General features: G+C 52.6%; 2 protein-coding genes across 5 annotated transcripts in view; one reads left to right on the forward strand and one right to left on the reverse strand.

Moving 5' to 3' along the window:
• Tmem104 (transmembrane protein 104) overlaps nt 1-14,821 on the reverse strand; it is a 57,334-nt gene extending 42,513 nt beyond the window's left edge. The window contains exons 1-6 of one of the 2 annotated variants that reach the window (XM_052195042.1): nt 14,710-14,806; nt 13,994-14,106; nt 6,203-6,324; nt 2,397-2,478; nt 1,906-2,002; nt 970-1,050 (exon numbers count right to left, since the gene is read on the reverse strand). In XM_052195042.1, the coding sequence (XP_052051002.1) occupies nt 970-1,050; nt 1,906-2,002; nt 2,397-2,478; nt 6,203-6,324; nt 13,994-14,038 (427 nt within the window). In that variant the 5' untranslated portion in view covers nt 14,039-14,106; nt 14,710-14,806. Of the gene's footprint in view, nt 1-969; nt 1,051-1,905; nt 2,003-2,396; nt 2,479-6,202; nt 6,325-13,993; nt 14,107-14,709 lie in introns of both variants that reach the window. The other variant, XM_052195041.1, reaches the window with a different exon arrangement.
• Nucleotides 14,822-14,935: 114 nt separating this feature from the next.
• Nucleotides 14,936-19,796, forward strand: Nat9 (N-acetyltransferase 9 (putative)). 3 transcript variants are annotated; one of them, XM_052196917.1, is made up of 7 exons: nt 14,939-15,187; nt 15,467-15,552; nt 17,152-17,261; nt 17,769-17,912; nt 18,792-18,851; nt 19,202-19,296; nt 19,385-19,796. In XM_052196917.1, exons 2-7 carry the CDS (start codon nt 15,476-15,478, stop codon nt 19,619-19,621), a joined length of 723 nt encoding a protein of 240 aa, XP_052052877.1. In that variant the 5' UTR covers nt 14,939-15,187; nt 15,467-15,475; the 3' UTR covers nt 19,622-19,796. The 3 variants fall into 3 exon arrangements, with proteins under 3 accessions (XP_052052878.1, XP_052052877.1, XP_052052876.1); XM_052196918.1 differs by having other exon boundaries at nt 14,936-15,552; nt 19,409-19,796; XM_052196916.1 differs by having other exon boundaries at nt 14,939-15,552.
• The last annotated feature ends 939 nt before the right edge of the window (nt 19,797-20,735 follow it).

A 20,735-nucleotide genomic window follows, 5' to 3' on the forward strand; every position in this document is an offset into this window, starting at 1 on the left:
CTCGTGTGCCCTCTCACTGAAGAGCAGTCGGTCTTTTCCAACCTTGAGTTTAGAGAACACTGAGTGGCTCCCAGAAGAGGAGGCTTATGTGCCCCACCTTGGTGAGGGCCAGTGGCAGAAGGGGACAGAAAGGAAAGGCACAAATGCCACCTCAGCACAGCCACGCTGGCTCAGGGAGGGGAATGGAGTCACCCTTCCTGGACCAGTCACCGATCTGCACCTTGGATGACAAGTTGAGCACTTGGTGTTTAGTTCCGAGTCAAGTAGGCTCCCGTTTCTGCAATACCCCTGCACTCCGCAGCCACACTCAAGACCAGAACTGACAGAGATGCCCCACTTGGTAGATGGGGAGGCTTTGGCAGAGGGGCATAAACTCTACGACAGCTTAGAAAGAACAGCTTACGGTGGTCACGCTCCAGGCCTGCGCGAGTAGGGACAGCAAAAGTTTGAGCACTATTAAGCTCTTAAAACAGCTCAGTTTCTGAGAAATAAGATTTGCCACAGAGACGGAAAAGGCTATCGCTGGCAGATAGTGGAGTCAGGTGGACACCTGCAGGTTATAGCAAATGCCAGCCAGGAGCAAGCAGAGCCCAGAAGGCAGGCACGTGTCACCTCGGCTCTCCAGTGCGTGATTACCGCTGGGCAACATGGAAGTGGGCTTCTAGCTCCCTCTGCTGGCTGACAGGGGACAGGTGTGTGAGGAAGATTCTATAGCTGTGTGCCACTGGCTTCTTTACCTAGGACTCCTGACCTAGTCAGCTGGACAAGCCGTATTCCTCAGGCCAGTGCGCAGGAAGGGACCCCAGGAAGAGGATGGAAAGCTGGCCAGGCCTCCCAACAGGACGGCTGCTCTGCTCCCAGCCACCTGCCCTGCCCTGCCCCTCAACAGGGAACCCCAGTCTGAAGGCTGGGAGTTTCAGCAAGGGTTGCATGTGCCCGTTCCACACACCGTCCCAGAATGACCATTACCTTTATTGAAGAACATGGAAGCCATCTGCCCCATTTCCACGCGGTCTGTGATTTCAAAAAGGTTGGCTGATGAGCGTCTCTCTGTGGGGCCAGAACAGACAGGGCAGTGATTGTTCACCAGAAGAGCCCTGAGCGGGGCTGCTTCAACTCTGGAAATTCTCTAGAATAACTCTATCATGAAGCTTCCTTTTCCCCCTCACTCCCCAGGTCCCCGCGCTTGCCACCAGTTAGGTGGTCTGTACTGAGATACACTTCCCCGGCACTTTCAATCTTCCTTCTAGTATTTCTTTTTTTGTTTTGTTTTGTTTTCAAGACAGGGTTTCTCTGTATTGCCCTGGCTGTCCTGGAACTCACTCTGTAGACCAGGCTGGCCTAGAACTCAGAAATCTGCCTGCCTCTGCCTCCCAGAGTGCTGGGATTACAGGCATGTGCCACCACCGCCCGGCTGTATTTCTTGCTTCAAGCATTTGAAGTCTTTAATTTCTTTAGCTATTTGTGTGTGTGGCACTGGGGATGAAGACTGAGCTCAGGGCACACTGGGGAAGTCTATTAGCAGTAAGCTGCAATCCCAGCCCCAGGTCTAAAGAGAATTCAAGCATGCTTCTAATGGGGCAGCAGGTGCCCCGAACTCTGGCCAGCACAGGATGAGACAGTGAGGTAAGGGTGTGTGTGTTTTGGGTGGGGGTGGGGGTGGGGGTGGGGGTGTGAGAAAAGCCAGAGAGAAGCCTATGGACACAGGCAGAAGGGCGGGAACTAAGGCACAGAGCCTAGGGAATGTGTCAATCTATACACAGGGGGCAGAGGCTAGGCCTGTGCTCAGGACCCCGATTCCACAGGCCTTCTAAACTGACGCTTCAGAGGCTGTCTGCAGGGAAACTTCCCAGAAACCTCTCTACAAAGACGGGAAGCCCTGCTGACCAGGAGCCCAGGACTTACGCACAGACAGGATGGGTCGTTTCTCTGCCCTCTCGTAGTTGTCTTGGTTGAGGAGGTCACTGTCTGAGGCTGTGGACGAGTCTTCGTCATCCTCTTCCTGGGAGACAGTGGATGGATGAGGAGGAAAAGAAAGGAGAGAGCTGAGTGTGCAACGTTAAGAGGCCCCAGCTGACTCTGGCCCTTCCTTGCTCATTCCTTCCAGAAAGTCCCCTGGAGGCTCTGGGTGTCCTGTCACATCAGAGGATAGAGACAGGAGTGTCCCTGGGACAAAGGTTCAGAGTGAACGAGTGAGCTCCGTGTGATTGTGTCAGGGACCAAGGTTGCAATGCTAAGACAGCAGCCACCGTGTGTGTCCCTTGTGCTGCAGGTGGCTACTTCGCGGAAGCTGAAACTTGGGCCAGGGCTGCTGGAGAGGCCTGCGGAGACTGCCCAGGTTCACAACTGAACAGAGGCCCTGCCTTGAGGATGGGGGGTGAGGGCGACGCACATACCTTGTGGATCTCCATCCTCTTCCAGTGGAGCTGGGCATTGGCTGCAGCCATGGCCTCCATTGCGAAGGTGGTTGTCACAAAGCTGAGAGGGAAGCCACATGTTAATGGCGTGAGAGGCAGCGGGGAAGTACAATTGGACCCGAGCAACGGGTCCTCAACCGCAGCACCCTCTCCTCTGAGGCCTGTTTGTTCTCTACAGAAATTCTGAGATGTCCTCCCTGGCTCAAACCCATGGTTTGGGGCCAGCGAGCAGGCTCAGTGGGTCAAAGTGTTTGCTGCCACACCTGAAGATCTGAGCTGATCGCTGGGACCCACATGAAGGACAGAGAGAATCACACACACACACACACACACACACACACACACACACACACGTAAAGGAGAAATGAAACTGTCACTGTGTACACCACATGATTGCCTTTCCTCAAAGTCACTGCCGACGTAAGCGTCTATCTCCTCACAGAAGAGGGTTAGGAAGCCAGCTTAAGGGAGGGTGTGCTGGCTGGTTTTATGTCAACCTGACACAGGTTAGAGTTAACTGACAAGAGGGAAGAAAATCAACTGAGAAAAAGATTCAGCTGTAAGGCATCTTCTTAATTAGTGATGGGCGTGGGAGGGTCCTGCCCGTTATCCCTGGGCTGGTGGTCCTGGGTTCTATAAGAAAGCAGAGTGAACAAGTCATGGGGAGCAAGCCAGTAAGCAGCACCCCTCCATGGCCTCTGCACCAGTCCCTGGCTCCAGGTCCCTGCCCTGTGCGAGTTCCAGTCCTGACTTCCTTTAGAGATGAGCAGCGATGTGGAGGGGTGAGCCCCTTTATTGCAGCAGTGGTAACCCCGACTGGGACAGAGGGTGACTGCCCCAGCTGGGGTGGAGGTAGGCGGCACTCAGGTGGGTGAGGCAGTCCTGCTAAGGTCCTGCCGGGGCAGACCTGAGACGGCACTCTGAGGAGGCGGGCTGATTCACAGAGGGGCCTCTTACAGCTTCTGGAAGGACAGCAGGCAACTTTTAACTTCTTTCCAGAACACAGAGCAATGGCCAACTTTCAATTTCACACTAATGTGAGGACCGCGGGGACAGAGGCTGAAAGCTCACTTCAGCTCCGGAATCCAACCCCTGTTCCTGCGGTAGCACCTTCATTTCCTAAATCATTTGGCTCGATTTTAAAGTAAGTGTGTACTCCTGTTTCTCTAAAGGGAGACTGGGAAAAGGCACTAGAGGCTCACCCACGGCCTCCGGGCAGCTGGGGCGCCCCATGCGTCCATTCACAGTAGACACACGATGCTGCCCTGGGCTGCTGCAACCCTGGGCTGACATTCCCCCCAGGCTTTCTGAGGACTACACAGCTCTGTAGCCTGCACCGCCCAGGACTGACAGCAGCCAGCAGTAAGTGCAATCAGGTAGGAAAGGACCAGGCGGGGCAGCTCACAGTTAAACCCACATCCCTCCACCAGGTGGGGGCGCGGTGGGGGGCATCAAGCCTGGGGAGGCCCAGAAAGGTTTCCCATTATCTTGCCTAACTGGCCCTTCGAAGGACTGCGTTTCTGTGCCTTGTTGGAAGCTAGACTGAAATCGATCTTAATTAAGGCATATGAAAGCTTCTAACGGTTGTGGTTGCGCAGAGCCAACACACTGATCACGTTCAAACACAAACGGGCTTAGCCAGGTGGTGCGTGGCAGCCCCTGACCTGGGGGCTCCCATAGTCACCACCCTCCCTGCAGATGGCAGCCTGTACTGAGTCTTTAAAGGGGACACGGTGACTCGGACAAGGATTCTGAGAGCTCCTGGTTGCGAGAGCATGAAGTATGTTGTGAGCCGGCAATACTCAGAAGTTCACCCCAAGGTTCCCCAAAATAAGTGCATGAAGAAACCTCAAACTCTGGGTGTGATCCCCTCCCGTGAGCCTCTGCTGGGCCTGTTTCTTTCAGCTTTTATTTCAGCTTTGCTCTTTCTAGGGTGCGCTTCTCCTCAAGCCTCTGGTGTGGTACAGCTCCCTCTCGCACCCCCAACCCCCACATGCCATGCTTCAGCCCCCACACCCCGGTCCCCACGCTCCTGACTCCCAGGCCCCCATACCCCAGTCCTCACACCCCCGACTCACAGGCCCCCACACCCAGGTTCCTATGCCCCAGACTCACAGGCCCCCTCCCCCAGGTCCCTATGCCCCAGACTCACAGGCCCCCACACCCTGGTCCCCATGCCCCCAGACTCACAGGCCCCCACACCCTGGTCCCCATGCCCCCAGACTCACAGGCCCACACCCCCCACACACCCCGGTCCCCATGCCCCAGACTCCCACACCCCCAACCCTGGGCCCTACTTCACTCTGCAGTCTCCCCACCTCCCCAGCCCCTTTCCAGCTCCTCTTCTCTTCCCACCTTGTAACTTGCTCTTTGATTTGCTCCATGGAACGCCCCTCACACGGAGGATGGTGTGGGAGAAGCGCTGCCTTCCGGGGGAGAGTCTCCGAGCTTCCCTACTGCTTTTATTTTACACTCACGCACGCAGGGGTTGGGCAGGCGAGGCATCTATGATGTAGCCGAGTATGACCTTCCACTCCTGTCTGTCCTGGGGTTACAGGTGTCAACTGCCCCGCCAGGCTTCCTTCTATTTTTAAGTCTTATTTACTTTAATTTTTATATATTTTTTTGCCTGTATGTATGTATGTATGTATGTATATATGCATGTGCACCATAAAACTATACACTACCCATGGAGGTGAGGGCAGCTAATCCCCCGAACCGGAGTTACAGATGGCTGCCAGCCACAGTGTGGGGGTTGGGAACTGAACCCCGGTCCTCAGCAAGAGCAACAGGTGCTCTGAACTGCTGAGTTGCCTCTGCAGCCCCGACCTCCCACCTCTTTAGCATGGGTTCCTACCTGGGGGAGGGGGCTGGACTTGCCGTGTTTATTTTATTTTATTTTATTTTTTATTTTTATTTTTTTTTGGTTTTTTTGGAGACAGGGTTTCTCTGTATTGCCCTGGCTGTCCTGGAACTCAACTGTGTAGACCAGGCTGGCCTGGAACTCAGAAATCCGCCTGCCTCTGCCTCCCAAAGTGCTGGGATTACAGGCGTGCACCACCACCACCCGGCCGACTTGCCATGTTCTAATTACAGCTTGATGTCTGTCATGGGACTTCAGACAGCGGAATCCCCAAGAGGAGGCTCTGTCTGCTCTGAGGCACCAGCTGCTGAGCCCTCTAACATCTGGTCAACAAAGCCAGTATTTGTGAAGGCCTGGGTGGGTGGGGTGGACACAAGGGAAAAACTGCCCCATATATGTATATGTATGTGTATGCATATGTATGTGTATGCATATGTACATGCATGCATGTATACATATGTACGTATGGGTACATATGTATATGTGTGTGCCCGTAGTCAATTATTTTAAGCAAATGTAAATTGCAAACTGATTCACTAGCTGGCCTTTTTAGTGCTGTCTTCTCAGAGAGCAAGGACTGATAGTTAAAGAGATAAAACTCAGAGGAAAGAGTCTGGGAGTCTGCCGGGACTACCTGGCCACTGCCTCGTGAGGCACCCCAAGGGCTTAAGTGCTTAGGGCTACTCCTCTGCTCTGTTAGCAAAAGGCCCCAGTGACCTTTGAACCCACTGTCTTTGCTCCTGGCCACCTAGCTTAGGACCCACTTAGCTACATGTATGGAAGCAGCAATCTTCCTAAGCCTCAAGAGCTCTCCTGTTAACTGAGAGACATCCAGGCTCCCTGGGTGGACTTCCTCCAGTTCTGTCCCCAGCCCCGAAGTAACACCCCGTCTGCCCTCCGTCCCCACCCTAGCAGCTCTTACCTCATGAAGCCTACGAACACCAGCAGGACGAGGCTGACGAGCCACCCGGCGGTGGCAAAGGCCTTGGGCATGGTGAGTGCACCCGTGCCCACGATGAGGTTAAACATGTACACCAGCCCGACCTGGAACCAACGGGAGCAACTTTCAGCCAGGGCATCGATCAACTGACCTCTCTGGATGACATCACAACTGTGAAAGCCTTCCTAGGTCTTCACCAGGGAGGCAGGGGAGGGATGGCACCTGAGTCTGTCCTAAGGAGCCACGATCTGTAGCCAGGTGTTGGGAAGCCACACATTTGCATGGACACCCGGGGGACGACAGCCCCTTGGTCTCCATTCTTATCAATTTCCATCAGTGTCTGCGTGCCACTCAACCTGGCTGGGGCTTCCTGAAGACGGACTACCACGGGCAGGACTCTGGCACAAGGCTAAGTGAACCCACTGATCTCTAGAGAACATCTCCGAGGTGGCGGATCCCTTCACTCACTCTTCTGGACCAGCTCTGCCACTGTCCACTGGGCAGTGGCACCCACCTATCTATATCCTTCTCCCCACACCAACCTCAGGATTGGGTCTTTTTGTTTTGTTTGTGACAAAGCCTTATTATGTAGTCCTGTCTAGCCTAGTATTAAGTAGCCCAGGCTGGCCTTAGACTCACGGCAATCTTTCTGTCTCGACCTTCCAAGTCTTAGGATTATAGTTGTGTATTACCACAGTTGGCTAGCAAGTTCGGGATTTAAAACAATAGCAAAGCCAATAGGGCGGGAGAGCTGGCTCAGTGGGTAAAGGTGCTTGCTGCCAAACCTGACAACCCAAGTTCAAGTCCACGGACTCACTGACTCCTGCAAATTGTCCTCTAACGGCCACCCATGAGTACATGCATATGCATACACATACTGTATAAATAAACAAAACTATAAAACCTGACACATAGTTCACGAGCTACAAAATAAAAGTCAAAGGACCTCGCTGGACCCTGCTCAGGTTATCTCGGGCTTGACCCTACACCTCTGGTCTTCTGATTTGTAAGCCAGGATTTTTACAAGTGAGTGGAGTGTGTCGACAGCAGACACATTCCTACCTTGGCTGGGGTCAGTTTCGTTACTGGCACTTTGAAGCCAGTGTGCACCTGGCTAGAGTAAGTTAGCTAAAGCTAGCTCAGCTCAGCGCACCCCTCAGTCAGCCATTACTGAGCCCTGGTCCGGTCCAGTGCTTGGAGACGTGGATTCGATGTGACTGGACAGCCACACCCCTTCACCTGATAGAGCTGTTGACTTCAGAGGGGAGAGACAATGAGAACAGAGACACAGATTACACTGAGAGAGAAAAAGGAGGAAAAGAAGAACCGTGGCTTTGTTGCAAGAGATAAAGCCAAGTGCTTTCAGTAAACCAGCCCCAGGTGGCCCACTCTGGCAAGGCCGCCGGCATTTGGGGGTCTAAGGAGAGAGGAGCATGGGTCTGGCCAACCTAGGATTCACACAATGAGATGTTGTTTAGAAGAAGAGGAGGAGGAGGACGAGGAACACAGGCTGTTGAGATGGCTCAGTAGGCAGAAGTGCTTTCGGAAAAGCCTGAGCCTCTCTGGTTGATCCCTTGAGCCTGTGTAACAGGGGAGAGAACCAACCCCCGGAGTTGCCTTCTGACCTCCACACATGGGCTCTACCCCACATCTCCTGCTCCGTGCGCCTCGCCTTCACAAGGAAATAAGGCCAAGGGGAGGGCCTTCCAGCTACAAAGGCTTAGAGTGGGAGAAGTTGGGGGACAGGACACAGGGTCTTGAGTGTGGGGTTTGAGGGGACACTGGGACAGATGGTTGGAGGTAAGGACTTTATGAAGAGTTAGTAATGCCACAGCCGGACAAACGGATAAACGACAGCTGAGGACTCTGGTCCCCAGGGCGTGAGTGTGTGTGTGGGGGGGTGTCTTACAGCTTTTAGGATGGGGATGGTTTCACAGTATAGTCTGCAGCTGGGCTCTCTGCCTTCCATGCTGCAAGGGAAGGGAAGTGTGTGGCTACCTTCTTGTCCTCAGGCGAAAGACCCTGGCACCTCGAAGTCTGTTAGTAGGGGTTCGCAATGTCCAGATCTGTGTGAGGGAAGGACCCCTGCAGGAACTGTGGTCTGAGCCACAGCTGGACTCTGATGTCACATTCTTACGGGTGTTAATAGGACTCTCTGGCAGCCATATCTAGTGGCTACAGTGGGTGAACCAAGCCACGGAGGACTCAGGCCCTTGAGGAAGTGACAGGGGTGCCATAGTTTGAAGAGTTTGAGGCAGGGGTGACAGGTCAAGCCAGTGCAGAGGTTCCTCATCTTGTATTCTTGCTGAGCTAGCTTTGGGTTTAACGAGAATCTGATCTTGATAGAGAATTCCAGGGAAGACCATGCAATTCTATTCTAGGAACCAAAGGTCAGGATGGGCTAAGCTATCTTAGCCTGTTTGTGCGGAACCTCCTCCAGATAACCGCTTATCTTAGTGTCTTGGTGTCGGTTAAAACTGCCCACTTCAAACTGCTTACACGGTGAAGCCTCCGTCCCCCACCCCAGGCTGAAGAGCAAGATGTCTGGCAAGATCTCTGTCCTTTAAAATCCCGTGATCTGGACACTTAGGGCCACACCTAGGGCCCTGTCCTGTGTCATGTCGTCACCCACCTCAACACTGGGGTGTGGTCCCAGCCAGCTGGCATAAAGACCTTCAACTATACACTGTGTCTGAGTGGCCATCTCCGGTGGGCTCCCCATAGGCACTGAGCACAGACCCCAGCTGACCCCTGACATCTACGCTCTGGGCAGCTTGGCTCTCTGTCTAATACTTTTAATAAAAACACTAAGCAGGGGCAGAATTTTATGAACACGGCCTTCTGAGAGGCTTCTCATGGAGGAAGCAAGGCGAAGGGCTCTAAGGACGTGACATAGACTGGAAACATGGTTCGGTGGTTAGGAGCACAAGTTGATCTTCCAGAGGTCCTGAGTTCAATTCCCAGCACCCACATGGTGGCGCACAACTGTCTATAACTCCAGTTCCAGGGGATCTGACACCCTTCTCACAGACATACATGCAGGTAAAATTCTAACACATATAAAATAAAAATAAAATAACTTTAAAAAAAGTAAGACTAGGGGCTAGAGAGATGGCTCAGCAGTTAAGAGCACTGACTGCTTTTCCAGATGTCCTGAGTTTAAATCCCAGCAACCACATGGTGGTTCACAACCATCCGTGATGGGATTTGATGCCCTCTTCTGGGGTGTCTGAAGACAGCTACAGTGTACTTACATATAACAATAAATAAATCTTAAAAAAAAAAAAAGTAAGACTAGGCAAAAACTTTATGGGAGAATTAAGTATAAGAAGCATTTGTAGAAGCCAGGCACAGCACTCAGGAGATCTGAGCTCAAGGCTAGCCTGGTCTATAGATGGGGCCCAGGACAGCCAGGGTTACACAGAGAAGCCCTGTCTTGAAAACAAACATTTGTTGGGTTGGGGAGATGGCTCAGCAGTCAAGAGCACTGCCTGTTCGTCCAGAGGACCTGGGTTCCATTCCCAACACCACGTGATAGCTCACAACCATCTATAGATTCAGTTCCAGGGGATTTGACCTTTTTTGGTTTTCTGTAGGAACTGCATTCAGGGACAGCACCTAACAATTTTTGACTTTAAAAAAAAAAAAAAAGTAAACTAAGCCAGGCAGTGGTGGCGCATGCCTTTAATCCCAGAGTTTGAGAGGCAGAGGCAGGCGGATTTCTGAGTTTGAGGCCAGCCTGGTCTACAGAGTGAGTTCCAGGATAGCCAGGGCTACACAGAGAAACCCTGTCTTGAAAAAACAAAAACAACAACAACAAAACCAAACAACAAGAAGGTAAACGAGGAAACAGACTTCTAGAAGTTGTTTGTCCTGCTTTGCTACTATTTTTAGGTCCAGAGTAAACACCGTGTGTCCACTGGGAGCTCAGCAGTGTAAGGCAGGGCTCCTGGGCATCTGCGGGCCTCTGCAGTCTGGGCGCATCCTAAATCCCCTTTACTTCAGAGAAAGGTACTCGTGTGAGGAGCAGACAAAAGGAAGCCACTCTCAACTCAGTCAAGGGCCAGGACAAGAGGCTGTGGAAAGGGAAAAGGCGGCCACATGATGGGGGGAGGGGCAGCCTCCTTGGAAGCATGACAGAAAGCAGAGGAATGAGGCCCTGCTGTGTTCTCTGAAGATCAGCCTAAACACACACACACACACACACACACACACACACACACACACACACGCAGGCTCACCGGGCTCCTCTGTGTGCTGAACCAGGGAAGGCACAGTCCCACAGCTCCATGTCCTAGAGAGCGTAGTAGAGAGGTGTTCTATCTGTCTGCATCCCCTTCACCAGAAGACACCCAGGACACCCATGCACCATCTCTCTCAAGTGTCCCTTTGATGGCAGTCAGAGGAGTCAGAAGGCAGCAGCGGTGTCTGAGCCCCAACCAGGATTTAAGACTGTAGGGTTGTGGAGATGGCTCATTCAATAAACTGCTTGCCGTGCAAACCGGAGAGTTTGAGTTTACTTTTGAGCACCCACATAAAAACCTGGGGCGTGGTGGTGCATTACTTTAATCCTGGTACTCAGAAGGAGAAGGCTAGTGGATCTCTATGAATTCGAGGCCAGCCTGGTCTAAATAGTGAGCTCTAGGCTAGCCACTGTCTCAAAATAACAAACACTCAAACTTGGGATGGGCACATGCACTTGTTATCCCAACACTAGGGAGGAGGGTGCTTGCTGCCTAGCTGGCCTAGCTGATCTGGCAAAGTGCAGGTCAAGGATACTCACTACTCCGGCAGAGGACTGGGGTCTGGTCCCCAGTACCCGTGCCAGGCAGCTCACAAGCACCTACAATTCACTTCAGGAGATCTGCAGGGGATCTAACATCCTCTTCTTGCATACACAAACAGGGATAACTCAGTTTAAAAAAAAAGAATAAATCTAAAAAGACAGGGAAGAAGGGAGAGAGAAGAGGGAGAGGGGAAGAGGGGGAGGGGAGAAAGGCAGTGGGGTCAGTGTGCCAGTGGGTCAGTGTGCCACTGGAGAAATGGCTCAGTGGTTAAGAGCACTTGCTGCTCTTGTAGAGGACCTGGGTTCAGTTTCCAGCACCCACATGACAGACCACAACCATCTGTAACTCTAGTTGTAGGGGATCTGATGTCCTTTTCTGGTCTCTGTGGGTACCAGGCACATGGTACATAGACATACATGTAAGCAAATACCCACACACACAAAATTTGTAACAATAACCAACCAACACGCTCTCTCTTTCAAAACAATAACCAACTCTGTCTCTGTTTCTCTCTCTCTCTCTCTCTCTCTCTCTCTCTCTCTCTCTCTCTCTCTCTCTCACACACACACACACACACACACACACACGCCACACATGCACCCCAGACTTATTCTTCTAGGATGGTATATTAAGAAACCCTAAGGTAATCCGAAGACGCAGTGGAAGTGGGCAGGAACATGGGACCTGTGGATGCTGGATGACCGCAAGGAAATGGCGTTTTCCAGACACAATGAGGTAACTGCCCAGAAACTCATAGTGGCCATGACAAAGGGCACGCACGAGACCTGTGCAAGCTCAAGCCAGACCAAGTCCCAGCATAAAGGGGGAAGGAGGATGTGAAGCCAAGTCACTAGTGGCGATTGAAAGCTGGAGAGAGAGAGAGAGAGAGAGAGAGAGAGAGAGAGAGAGAGAGATGGATGGAGACAGACAGACACTGTGTCTGTGTGTCAGGAGCCCCTGGTAGGTGACCCACGCTCCTCCAGTAGGAGGCCACCTGTCCCAGAGTATATGAACAGTACAAACTGAACTTGATGGCCGTTTGTTTTACACGAAGCTGAGTGGGCAGGGAAGTAGGGTGGATCTGGGAGGTACTAGGAGAAGAGGTCAGTGTGTTCACAGCACATTGTATAAAATTCCCAAGAAACTAATGAAAAAGAACCTTAGGCTCTAGAGAGATGGCTCAGGGATAAAGACCACTTGCTGCTCTTGCAGAGGACCCTGGCTCAGCTTACAGCACCCACATGGTGGCTTAAAACCAGATACGGCTCCAGGTCTAGGATATCTGATGCCCTCTTCTGGCCTCTGAGGACACTGCATGCATATGACATATACATGTATATGTATACACATGTATATATATATACCTATGCATATATGAGTACTACATACGCACATATATATGCATACCAAACATTCATATGCATAAAAATTAAATCTTTAAAATAAAAACAACGAGCCATAAGAAGATGGCCGCTTTCCTCAGAACCCTGACCACCACCTGACTGACACTGCCCTGTGGCCACCAGCACCCATCTTTCCCCACATCTCTCTTCCTTAACCATATGATTAAACTACAGCAGTGGTTTATGGCAAACCGCAAAGACCCCTGGATAAAATAAAGTACACACAAAATGGGAAGGAGGAAAAGGGGGAGGTGGGTGGGGCGGAACTCCTATAGCACGCAGGCCTAACTGTCCAGGCGTCTGTGGCCACCAGGTGGCCCGTGTGGATGATTACATGGTGGAGGCACAAGAAACGGGGACATAAGGCGCTTTCCTTCTAAAATGCAATCACAGCAATAACTCACTTCCTCCTCGTCTCTAACTTTGTAGTTAGTGTCAGAAAAAGCAGTAACTGTGGCAATGTGTAGGGACGGTGCAGACATCTTCCTGCTGACAAGGAAGACTAAGAACTATCACATGACTGCATGGACAGGGCCACCATCCCCTCCAGCATGCGAGAGACTTTCCCTGGTGAGCTGCAGTGGTAAAGTGTGTGTGTGTGTGTGTGTGTGTGTGTTTGGGGGGGGGGTTGTGGCTGCCTGTGAACAGCAGGGCAGCTGTTGAAACTAGAAAAATCCTAAAAAGGCGGCTCACGGAGAAGAGCCCCTTTTCCTGGAGATAGCCAGTAGCAATGTGAGTCAACCCAGGTTATTCACGAGTACCTCCAGTGATTTACGCAGTGAAGGCCCCATGATGCAATAACCACAACCAACTGGATACTGCACAGAGAGAAGATAAACTGAGTGTCTGGGGGAGTGCAGGGGCCACGGAGCTGAGACGGAGGGAAATCAATCGCTCTAATTGTCATAATTGCATACTCTACTAAACTGCAATTGGGAGGGAGACTCTGCAGTTCACCGCCTCTTTCAACATCCAAGACCACAAGAGTTGTGCAATTTAGAATTCAGCGATGGACCAAAGAAGCTGCTGACTGCTGAGGGGAGCAAAACTCCACGGCGGCAGCTGTTTGTGACCGCCCATCTAACTATCTCAGATCTGTGGGAGCCCTGTGATAGATATTATGGGAGACTAGCAAGTTAGTTTGGTTTGATGCTCTGTGATAGGTGTCTAAAAGGCCTGGAGAAACAGCTCAGCAGTTCAGAGCACCTGCGGCTCCTGCAGAGGACCTGGGTTCACTCCCAGCACCGACACTGGGTGGCATACAACCACCTACAACTAACTCCAGGGCATCTGGTACCCTCTTTTGGATTTGACAGGCGTGCACATATCCACACGCAGACACATCATTTAAAATAAAAACTTAAAATAATTATAAATACACAGATAGGAAACGAGTCTGATATATATAGACTGAGCCAAGACAGTTGAACCCTGACTGGAGCTCTGTGGTGTTTCAGTTGTGTTTTTCACCAGGTTCTATTTAAACCAGGGCCATAATTAGTGCTGTCCACAGACAGCAGTGGGCCTCTCTAGAAACCAAGAGCATGGTGGTAAGCAGAACACATTTATGCAGAAAAACTCACATAAGGAGAATAGAGATCCCCGGTCTCCGTGATTTCGCCTGCCATCTCCGGAGAGTGAGGAAGGGCTGGCCCAAGAGGTTACTTCTGTGCAGTGCCAGCAGCTGCTGCAGCTCCTACGACAAGAGAGCAGACTTTAGTTCTCTAATGGTAGAGATGGGAATAGCGAAGACTCGCAGCCTGCCCCTTCACCTGTAGCCCTTTCATCTCAGACACTTTGGTCCCCGTATCTGCCATGAGACAGCCTTGGTGGGACGCAGCTTCCTGGACAATGCCTTCTAACTTGACTCTTGCTATGCAAGGCACTTCTCTGCGCCTAGATGCTGCTCATACTCCAAGTGACTGAGGGGCTTCCGGACCTTTAAGCCTCACTCACCATCACAACCTCCTCTACCCTAAAATGCTTACGTCCGTTTCATTCAGTATCTATGAGCTCACTACCACACGGGACAGCCCACACAACTGTCTGCTTCTCCGCCCACAGCAGAGAGCCAGCTTTTCCAAGGTAGACCCTCCATACTAACTCCTTGCCCCAAAGCCTCTTTTTTTAAACGGGGCCTCGCGCACCCATACCTGTCTTTTGCTTTGCCACCCTTAAGCCTCCCTCTCCTCTCAGGAGTCCGTCCCTGAGCCTCGCCTTCCCGTCCCCTCCCCTCCTGGTGAGACTCCAAAATTCACACCCATCTCCACCCTATCCTCCCCTCCTGCCCGTCCCAGACCTGCAGCACAGCTAGCTCCCGGGCACAGTGTCCACCACCTCCAGCTCCACAGCTGCCACCCGGCACCAGCGGCCCAGCACCAGCGCCCGCTACGCGCATGCGCACGCTCCCCAGGCCCACCTTTCCAAGCGAGCGCTTGGGGAGGGGCGCAGTGCGCTGATTGGGCGCCTCGCGGGGGCGGGGCCGGGATTGGGCTCGGGCGGCCGCCGTCTGCGTGGCGGAAGCGGACGGTGCGCACCTACGCGCATGCGGAAAGCCTGGTTCTCCGGGACAGACGCTGACGCCTGTCGCTGGGGACGCCTTCCTCCGTGGGGGGTGGTTGTGAGCTTTGCAGTTTGCAAACTGCGGCGCTTAGAAGGGCGAGGAACAACTGTCGTGCCACGCAAAGGCCTGAGAACTTTGAGTGGGGCTTGGGGACAGGAAAACGGAAGGGCCAGAGCCAGGGGACGTGGACTCTGGAGGCTAGGGTTGGAAACAGGTTAAAAAAAGGGTTGGGGGTGGACTGGGGCACGTTGTGTAGGAGTGGGATGGAAACCGAGCCAGAACTTGGCCCCTGAGTGAGAGCCTGGACGTGTTGACCACTTCGGTTCTTTCTCTTAGAAGAGTTTTGGAATCCCTGTTGTTTCAAGTAGTTGTGAGGGAAAGGCAGGACGCTCTTCTGTCAGCATAGCCCCACCGCTACGGGAAGAGTTCCGGTTCTCACCCTGCGTGGAAAGACACTTGGGGCTCTGAAGTCTGTGACTCTCCCCACCTGTAGGCAGCTACAATGAAGCTGAATGAGAACACCATGCTGTTGGGCAAGAAGGTGGTCCTCGTACCCTACACCTCCGCGCATGTGCCTAGGTAACTGACCGCTCGCCCGGCTGCTTGTAGCGTGGAGAGCAGTTGGAAACACGGGGCTTTAATCTAGGAGCCTGTTTTGTTTAAGAAACGGTACTTATGTGGTGCTATACACCTTTGATTCTGGCACAACACTTAGGAGGCAGAGACAGGTGGATCTCTCAATGAGATTGAGGCCAGCCTGGTCTATCTAATAAGTTCCAAGCCAGCTAGGGGTTCTTAATGAGACTGTGTTTCAAAGTGGGGCATGAGGATGGGGATTACATGCAGGAAGAATAAAGCTGAAGTGGGGAGCTCATTTTTAATTTTTTAAAACTTATTTATTATATATAAGTACGCTGTAGCTGTCTTCAGACACACCAGAAGAGGGAATCTGTGGTTGCTGGGAATTGAACCCAGGACCTCTGGAAGAGCAGTCAGTGTTCTTAACCACTGAGCCATCTCTCCAGCCACTCATTTTTTCATTTTCTTTCCCTTTACATCCATCTCTCAGCTTTCTTTTTGGCTTTTCAATCAGGGATTACATCATTCAGATGGCGTATAACAAAAAACAGACATGTCTTCTTCCCTTGTTCTAAATTACTGATGGCATTCCCTGGTTTCGTCTAGAGACTTAACGTGTGCTTGTCCCAGATGTTGAATTCATTATTTTGATGCCTACTGTTTAAAGGCCAGAAGTGAGATACAGGGACTCTCTGTGAGGTCAGTTGGCAAACATCTAGTAGATGGAGAAACAGGCAGTGTAGGGGACAATACTTTTCTTTAGGGAGGTCTCTGTCACCATCTTGTAGAGGTCTTCCCAGCCCTCTTTGCTGAGGTTGGATTGGCATATACTTGTCGTCGAGAATTGAAGGAGTGTTTGGTTTTACATTGCCTGCGTGGAATACTGGGCATCTAGAGCTGCCCTCCCTCTCCACTGCTGCTTGAGGGAGAACCTACCCTCACTGCTGACTGCCCACACCCACCTCATCTCAGAAAGCACAAACTCATACTTTTTCTGGTGGGGGGTATTTTTTTTTATCAATTATATATTAACTGAATACCTACAATGTGTTTTGACAGAGTCAAAATGATTAAAGTCCCTACCTCCTCAGAACTTATCCTGTGTGGGTAAAACCAGAAAGGAGCAGATCTCAGATCCCCATACTTTATTTTTATAATTTATGTATATTTAGAGATAGGGTCTTACTGGGCAGCCCTGGCTGGCCTAGAACTGCGTAGGCTAGGCTAGCCTCAAACTCATAGAAAGTCACCTACCTGCCTTTGCCTCCTCGGTGGGTGCTGGGACTAAAGGCGGGTGCTACCACACCCAGTGTCAGATTCTTGTTTGTTCGTACCTCATACTTCAGAGCCGCTTGGACTTGTATGGTTGACAGCTTGGTGTAGAACTCTCCCTGGCCAGAGTGTAAACACGCCATCTTCTTCCTGTTCGTTTGCTTTGAGGAAAGGATCTCCTAGAACTCAGGGTGGCTTTGAACACTTGATCCTCCTGGCTCCCCTTCCTGGGTGCTGAGCCTGTCTCTCTGCACCCAGGAAACCCGATGCAATGCTGTTGAATCAGTGCCTCTCACCTAAGGCAAGCCTTTGCCCCCACCCCTGCAGGTACCACGAGTGGATGAAGTCAGAGGAACTGCGGCATCTGACAGCCTCAGAGCAGCTGACCCTACAGCAGGAGTATGAGATGCAGTGTAGCTGGTGTGAAGATGAAGACAGTGAGGAGACCTCACCCCCACCCCAGGCAGCCTCCACCCTCCCCTTCTCCTACTCCTCAGCTACTGCCCCTCCCTCCCAGGGGCGTCCCTAAGCTGTAATGGTAAAATGTTTGGAGGTCACTTGTACTTGAACTGCTTAAAGTCGTCCCCAGGGCTGACTCCTTTTTCCTGAGCTTGACCCTGGGCTTGGAGGGATTTAGAGAAAATAAGCAAATTGATTTCTAGCTGTTTGCTTGGGCCCTGCTCTCCCCTCCCTTGCCATAGCCTGGTAGAGGTCCTCCTACCCTTTGGGTCCCCTGTTCCTTTGAGTGTAGATGCCTTGGAGAAGGCCGTTTCCCACTTCAGACCAAGGGTGAACTTGAACTATTTACTAGGCTCTGGGTCCCTTTCCTCTGCGGGGCTCAGAGTCAGCCCTATCCTGCAGTTGTCTGGCTCAGGTGGGAAATACTAACCTCACCTCTTTTCTTTGAAGTCTGCAGGTGCTAACCCTGTTGCCTCTGCCCACAGAGTGCACCTTCATTGTACTGGATGCAGAGAAGTGGCGGGCCCAGCCTCGACCCCCTGAGGAGAGCTGCATGGTGGGAGACGTGAACCTCTTCCTCACAGACCTAGAAGACCCTACCTTGGGGGAGATTGAGGTCATGATTGCAGGTTTGTCTCACCCAGCCCAGACAGAACCGCAGAGAGCTTACTGGGTGCCCCGGCGTAGCTCAGTCAGCTGCCGTCAGCTGGCTCTCAGGGTGGCAGACTGTTCCTGTCCCACATTCAGCAGTGACTAACCCTTGGGTTCATCAATTTCATCCATCTGCCTTGGTGTGACCCTAACCTTTGGCGCGAGTGTACGTGTGTGTGTGTGTGTGTGTGTGTGTGTGTGTGTGTGCGTGCGCGCGCGCGTATGTGTGTGTGTGTGTGTGTGTGTGTGTGTGTGTGTGTGTGTGCGCGTGCAATTATGGCTTTTGTTCCTCACGTTATCAACCTTTTAAAGTCTTTGGTTGTTGTTGTTGTTGAGGCAGGGTTTCTGACCAGCTTGGAAGTTGCCATGTGAGCCAGGCTAGCGTGCCTCCTCAGTACAGGGCTTCAAAACGCATGTCACCATGCCTAGTTTTTTTTTTTTTTTTTTTTTTACATGGATTCTGGGCCTCAAACCCTGGCCCTCCTTGCGGGCACTTCACTGCTGAGTCAGCTTCCCCACCCTCAGCCCTTGAGTTTGTTGGCTTCAAAACCCACCGGTCTCTTGCTTGGGGGGGATCCTCCAAAAAGCAACGATTCAGGAGATGCCCCGCCATGTGGTGGAGGAGCCTTGCCAGCATGTGCACCCTGGGTTCTTAGCTTCTGCCAAGCGCTCCCTGGTGAAGGGAACAAGGTTCAGATTGCTGACAGGGAGCCACGTGTCCTGTCACTTCAGTGTGCCTGCCTTTCCCAGGCAGAATGCTCGCAGTGGGATTTTGGTAAATGAGTGAGCCAGTACCTGTCAGGTAACACACTGGAGCCCGGCGCCTGGTACCAGCCACAGTGTGCTCTTTCTCCCAGAGCCCAGCTGCAGACGCCAGGGACTTGGCACCGAGGCTTCTCTCCTGATAATGTCCTACGGTAAGAAGGCAGGACTGACCACGTGGGTAGAGGTGGGTAGGCCTCATCCAAGCCTTCTTCAGGGGGGAGGCAGCAGATGACAGGCCCTCAACTGTAGTCTGAGACAAGAAGCTAGAAGAGTGGAGCTTTTTTGTTTGTTTTGTTTTGTTTTGTTTTTCGAGACAGGGTTTCTGTGTAGACCTGGCTGTCCTGGAACTCACTCTGTAGACCAGGCTGGCCTCGAACTCAGAAATCCGCCTGCCTCTGCCTCCCAAGTGCTGGGATTACAGGCGTGCGCCACCATGCCGGGCTAAGAGTGGAGCTTTTACTGTGTCGCCCCCCCACCCCCCACCCCTGTCTTGTAACTGAAGGAGTGACAAAGCTAGGTCTGACCAAGTTCGAGGCCAAAATCGGGCAAGAAAATGAACCTAGCATCCGGATGTTCCAGAAGCTTCACTTTAAGCAGGTAAGGGCATCATCGGCAGGGAGGCTAGGGAAGCAGAGCTGTTGGTGTCGGGGTGGCACCCAGGAGGTCTGCCCCCTGGCTTTTACAGGTGTCTATGAGCAACGTCTTCCAGGAGGTGACACTCAGGCTGGCCGTGAGCGAGCCGGAGCGGAAGTGGATCTTGGAGCAGACGAGCCACGTGGAAGAGAGGCCCTACAGAGCTAAGGAGGCGGAGCCGGCGACAGCCACCCTGAGCGAGCAGAGTTGGAGCTACCCACTCCCAAGGCCGGACAGCTGCACAGGCGATAAAAGCACAGTATCTCCTGTCTGCTCCAGGCCCTCCTGAGCCCGCCTCGGCCCTCCCCTGGCTAGTAGCGGTCAAGAACACTCCTTCCAGCTCCGAACTATACCCCAACCCGGACTGCACTGGCAGGGGTGGAGGTGTGAACTGGAAGCCGGAAGGGTGTGGAGAGCCAGCCCTTCGCTGGGGCCCTGGCTGAGTAAAGCACTCTTGGGCAGCTTCCCTTGTTTCTTCATCTGCCCGCCCCTGGTGGAAGGGGAGGCAGGGGGAGTCAGTCCTGTCTTGGTCAGCAGGCCAGAGTGACCTAGTGTCTTCAGAAGACAGGTGAAGGAGTGGGTTGGCCTCTCTGCCCAGCATCCTTGGTCTTGCTTTTAGCTCTTTGGGACCAGACAGGTCTGAGGGAAGAATGCCTTCTGAGTATAGCACCTTGTATCTGGGAGCGTCCCTGTTAGAGAAGCCAGGAGCCTGCCTGCCTGCTGCAGGTGAGAGAATCTGAAGGCCACTTTCAGCCCCTCCCGCAAGTACAGGTCCGTCAGGCTCTTAGCCTTCCGGCCTGCTCATCACCATCGCCTCTGGGTAGCTGCACCGAGCCTGGCCACTAGGGGGCAGCAGAGGCAGGATTTCTGGATGGCAAAGTTCTTTAGGCTCTGCCAGAGGGTGTCATGCGCTCCACCCCCACCCCCAGGTTAGGCCAGGCACAATTTCAAAACAGCTCTGACAGGTTAGAAGTGCGTTGGTGAGAAAGATGGCTCCAGATAAGGGTACTGCTGAGACCTCCCAGACCCACCAGTCCTGGCATCTCACCTGAGACTGCAGGGAGAAAAACTGCTATCCACAGCTCCTGAATCTGAAGTGAAGCTTGTTACTGGCTCCCTTTGGACTCTACTCCAGACCTTAGCCAGAGTCCTGGCCTAGTTTAGAGTCAAAGGTCCCCCAGGGCTTCTCCACCCAGCAGGTGAGGTAGGGAGGGGTTCCTCCAAGCCCTGAAGGGCAATCCTTAGGCCTGTTACACCAGCCTGGGGGCCTCCACCTGGGGTCAAAGGGTAGAAGTGTGGGTGGATGAGGGCGGCCAGAGCCACCTGAGCAGGCAGGCACGGGAGGACAGGTACTGTGATAAAGGCTCTGGATGGGCTCTTCTAAGGAATCCAGACCTTAATGC

This window comes from Apodemus sylvaticus, chromosome 10 (assembly GCF_947179515.1).
Source record: "Apodemus sylvaticus chromosome 10, mApoSyl1.1, whole genome shotgun sequence".
Classification (NCBI taxonomy): Eukaryota; Metazoa; Chordata; class Mammalia; order Rodentia; family Muridae; genus Apodemus; species Apodemus sylvaticus.

What these genes read in the sequence shown, in the direction of transcription:
- Nat9 (XM_052196916.1), top strand. Translation starts at nt 15,476, where the DNA reads ATGAAGCTGAATGAGAACACCATGCTGTTGGGCAAGAAGGTGGTCCTC. An exon ending in CTGGTGTGAAGATGAAGACA is followed by an intron (nt 17,262 to 17,768) that starts GTGAGGAGACCT and finishes CTCTGCCCACAG; the next exon opens with AGTGCACCTTCATTGTACTG. An exon ending in AGAAGCTTCACTTTAAGCAG is followed by an intron (nt 19,297 to 19,384) that starts GTAAGGGCATCA and finishes TGGCTTTTACAG; the next exon opens with GTGTCTATGAGCAACGTCTT.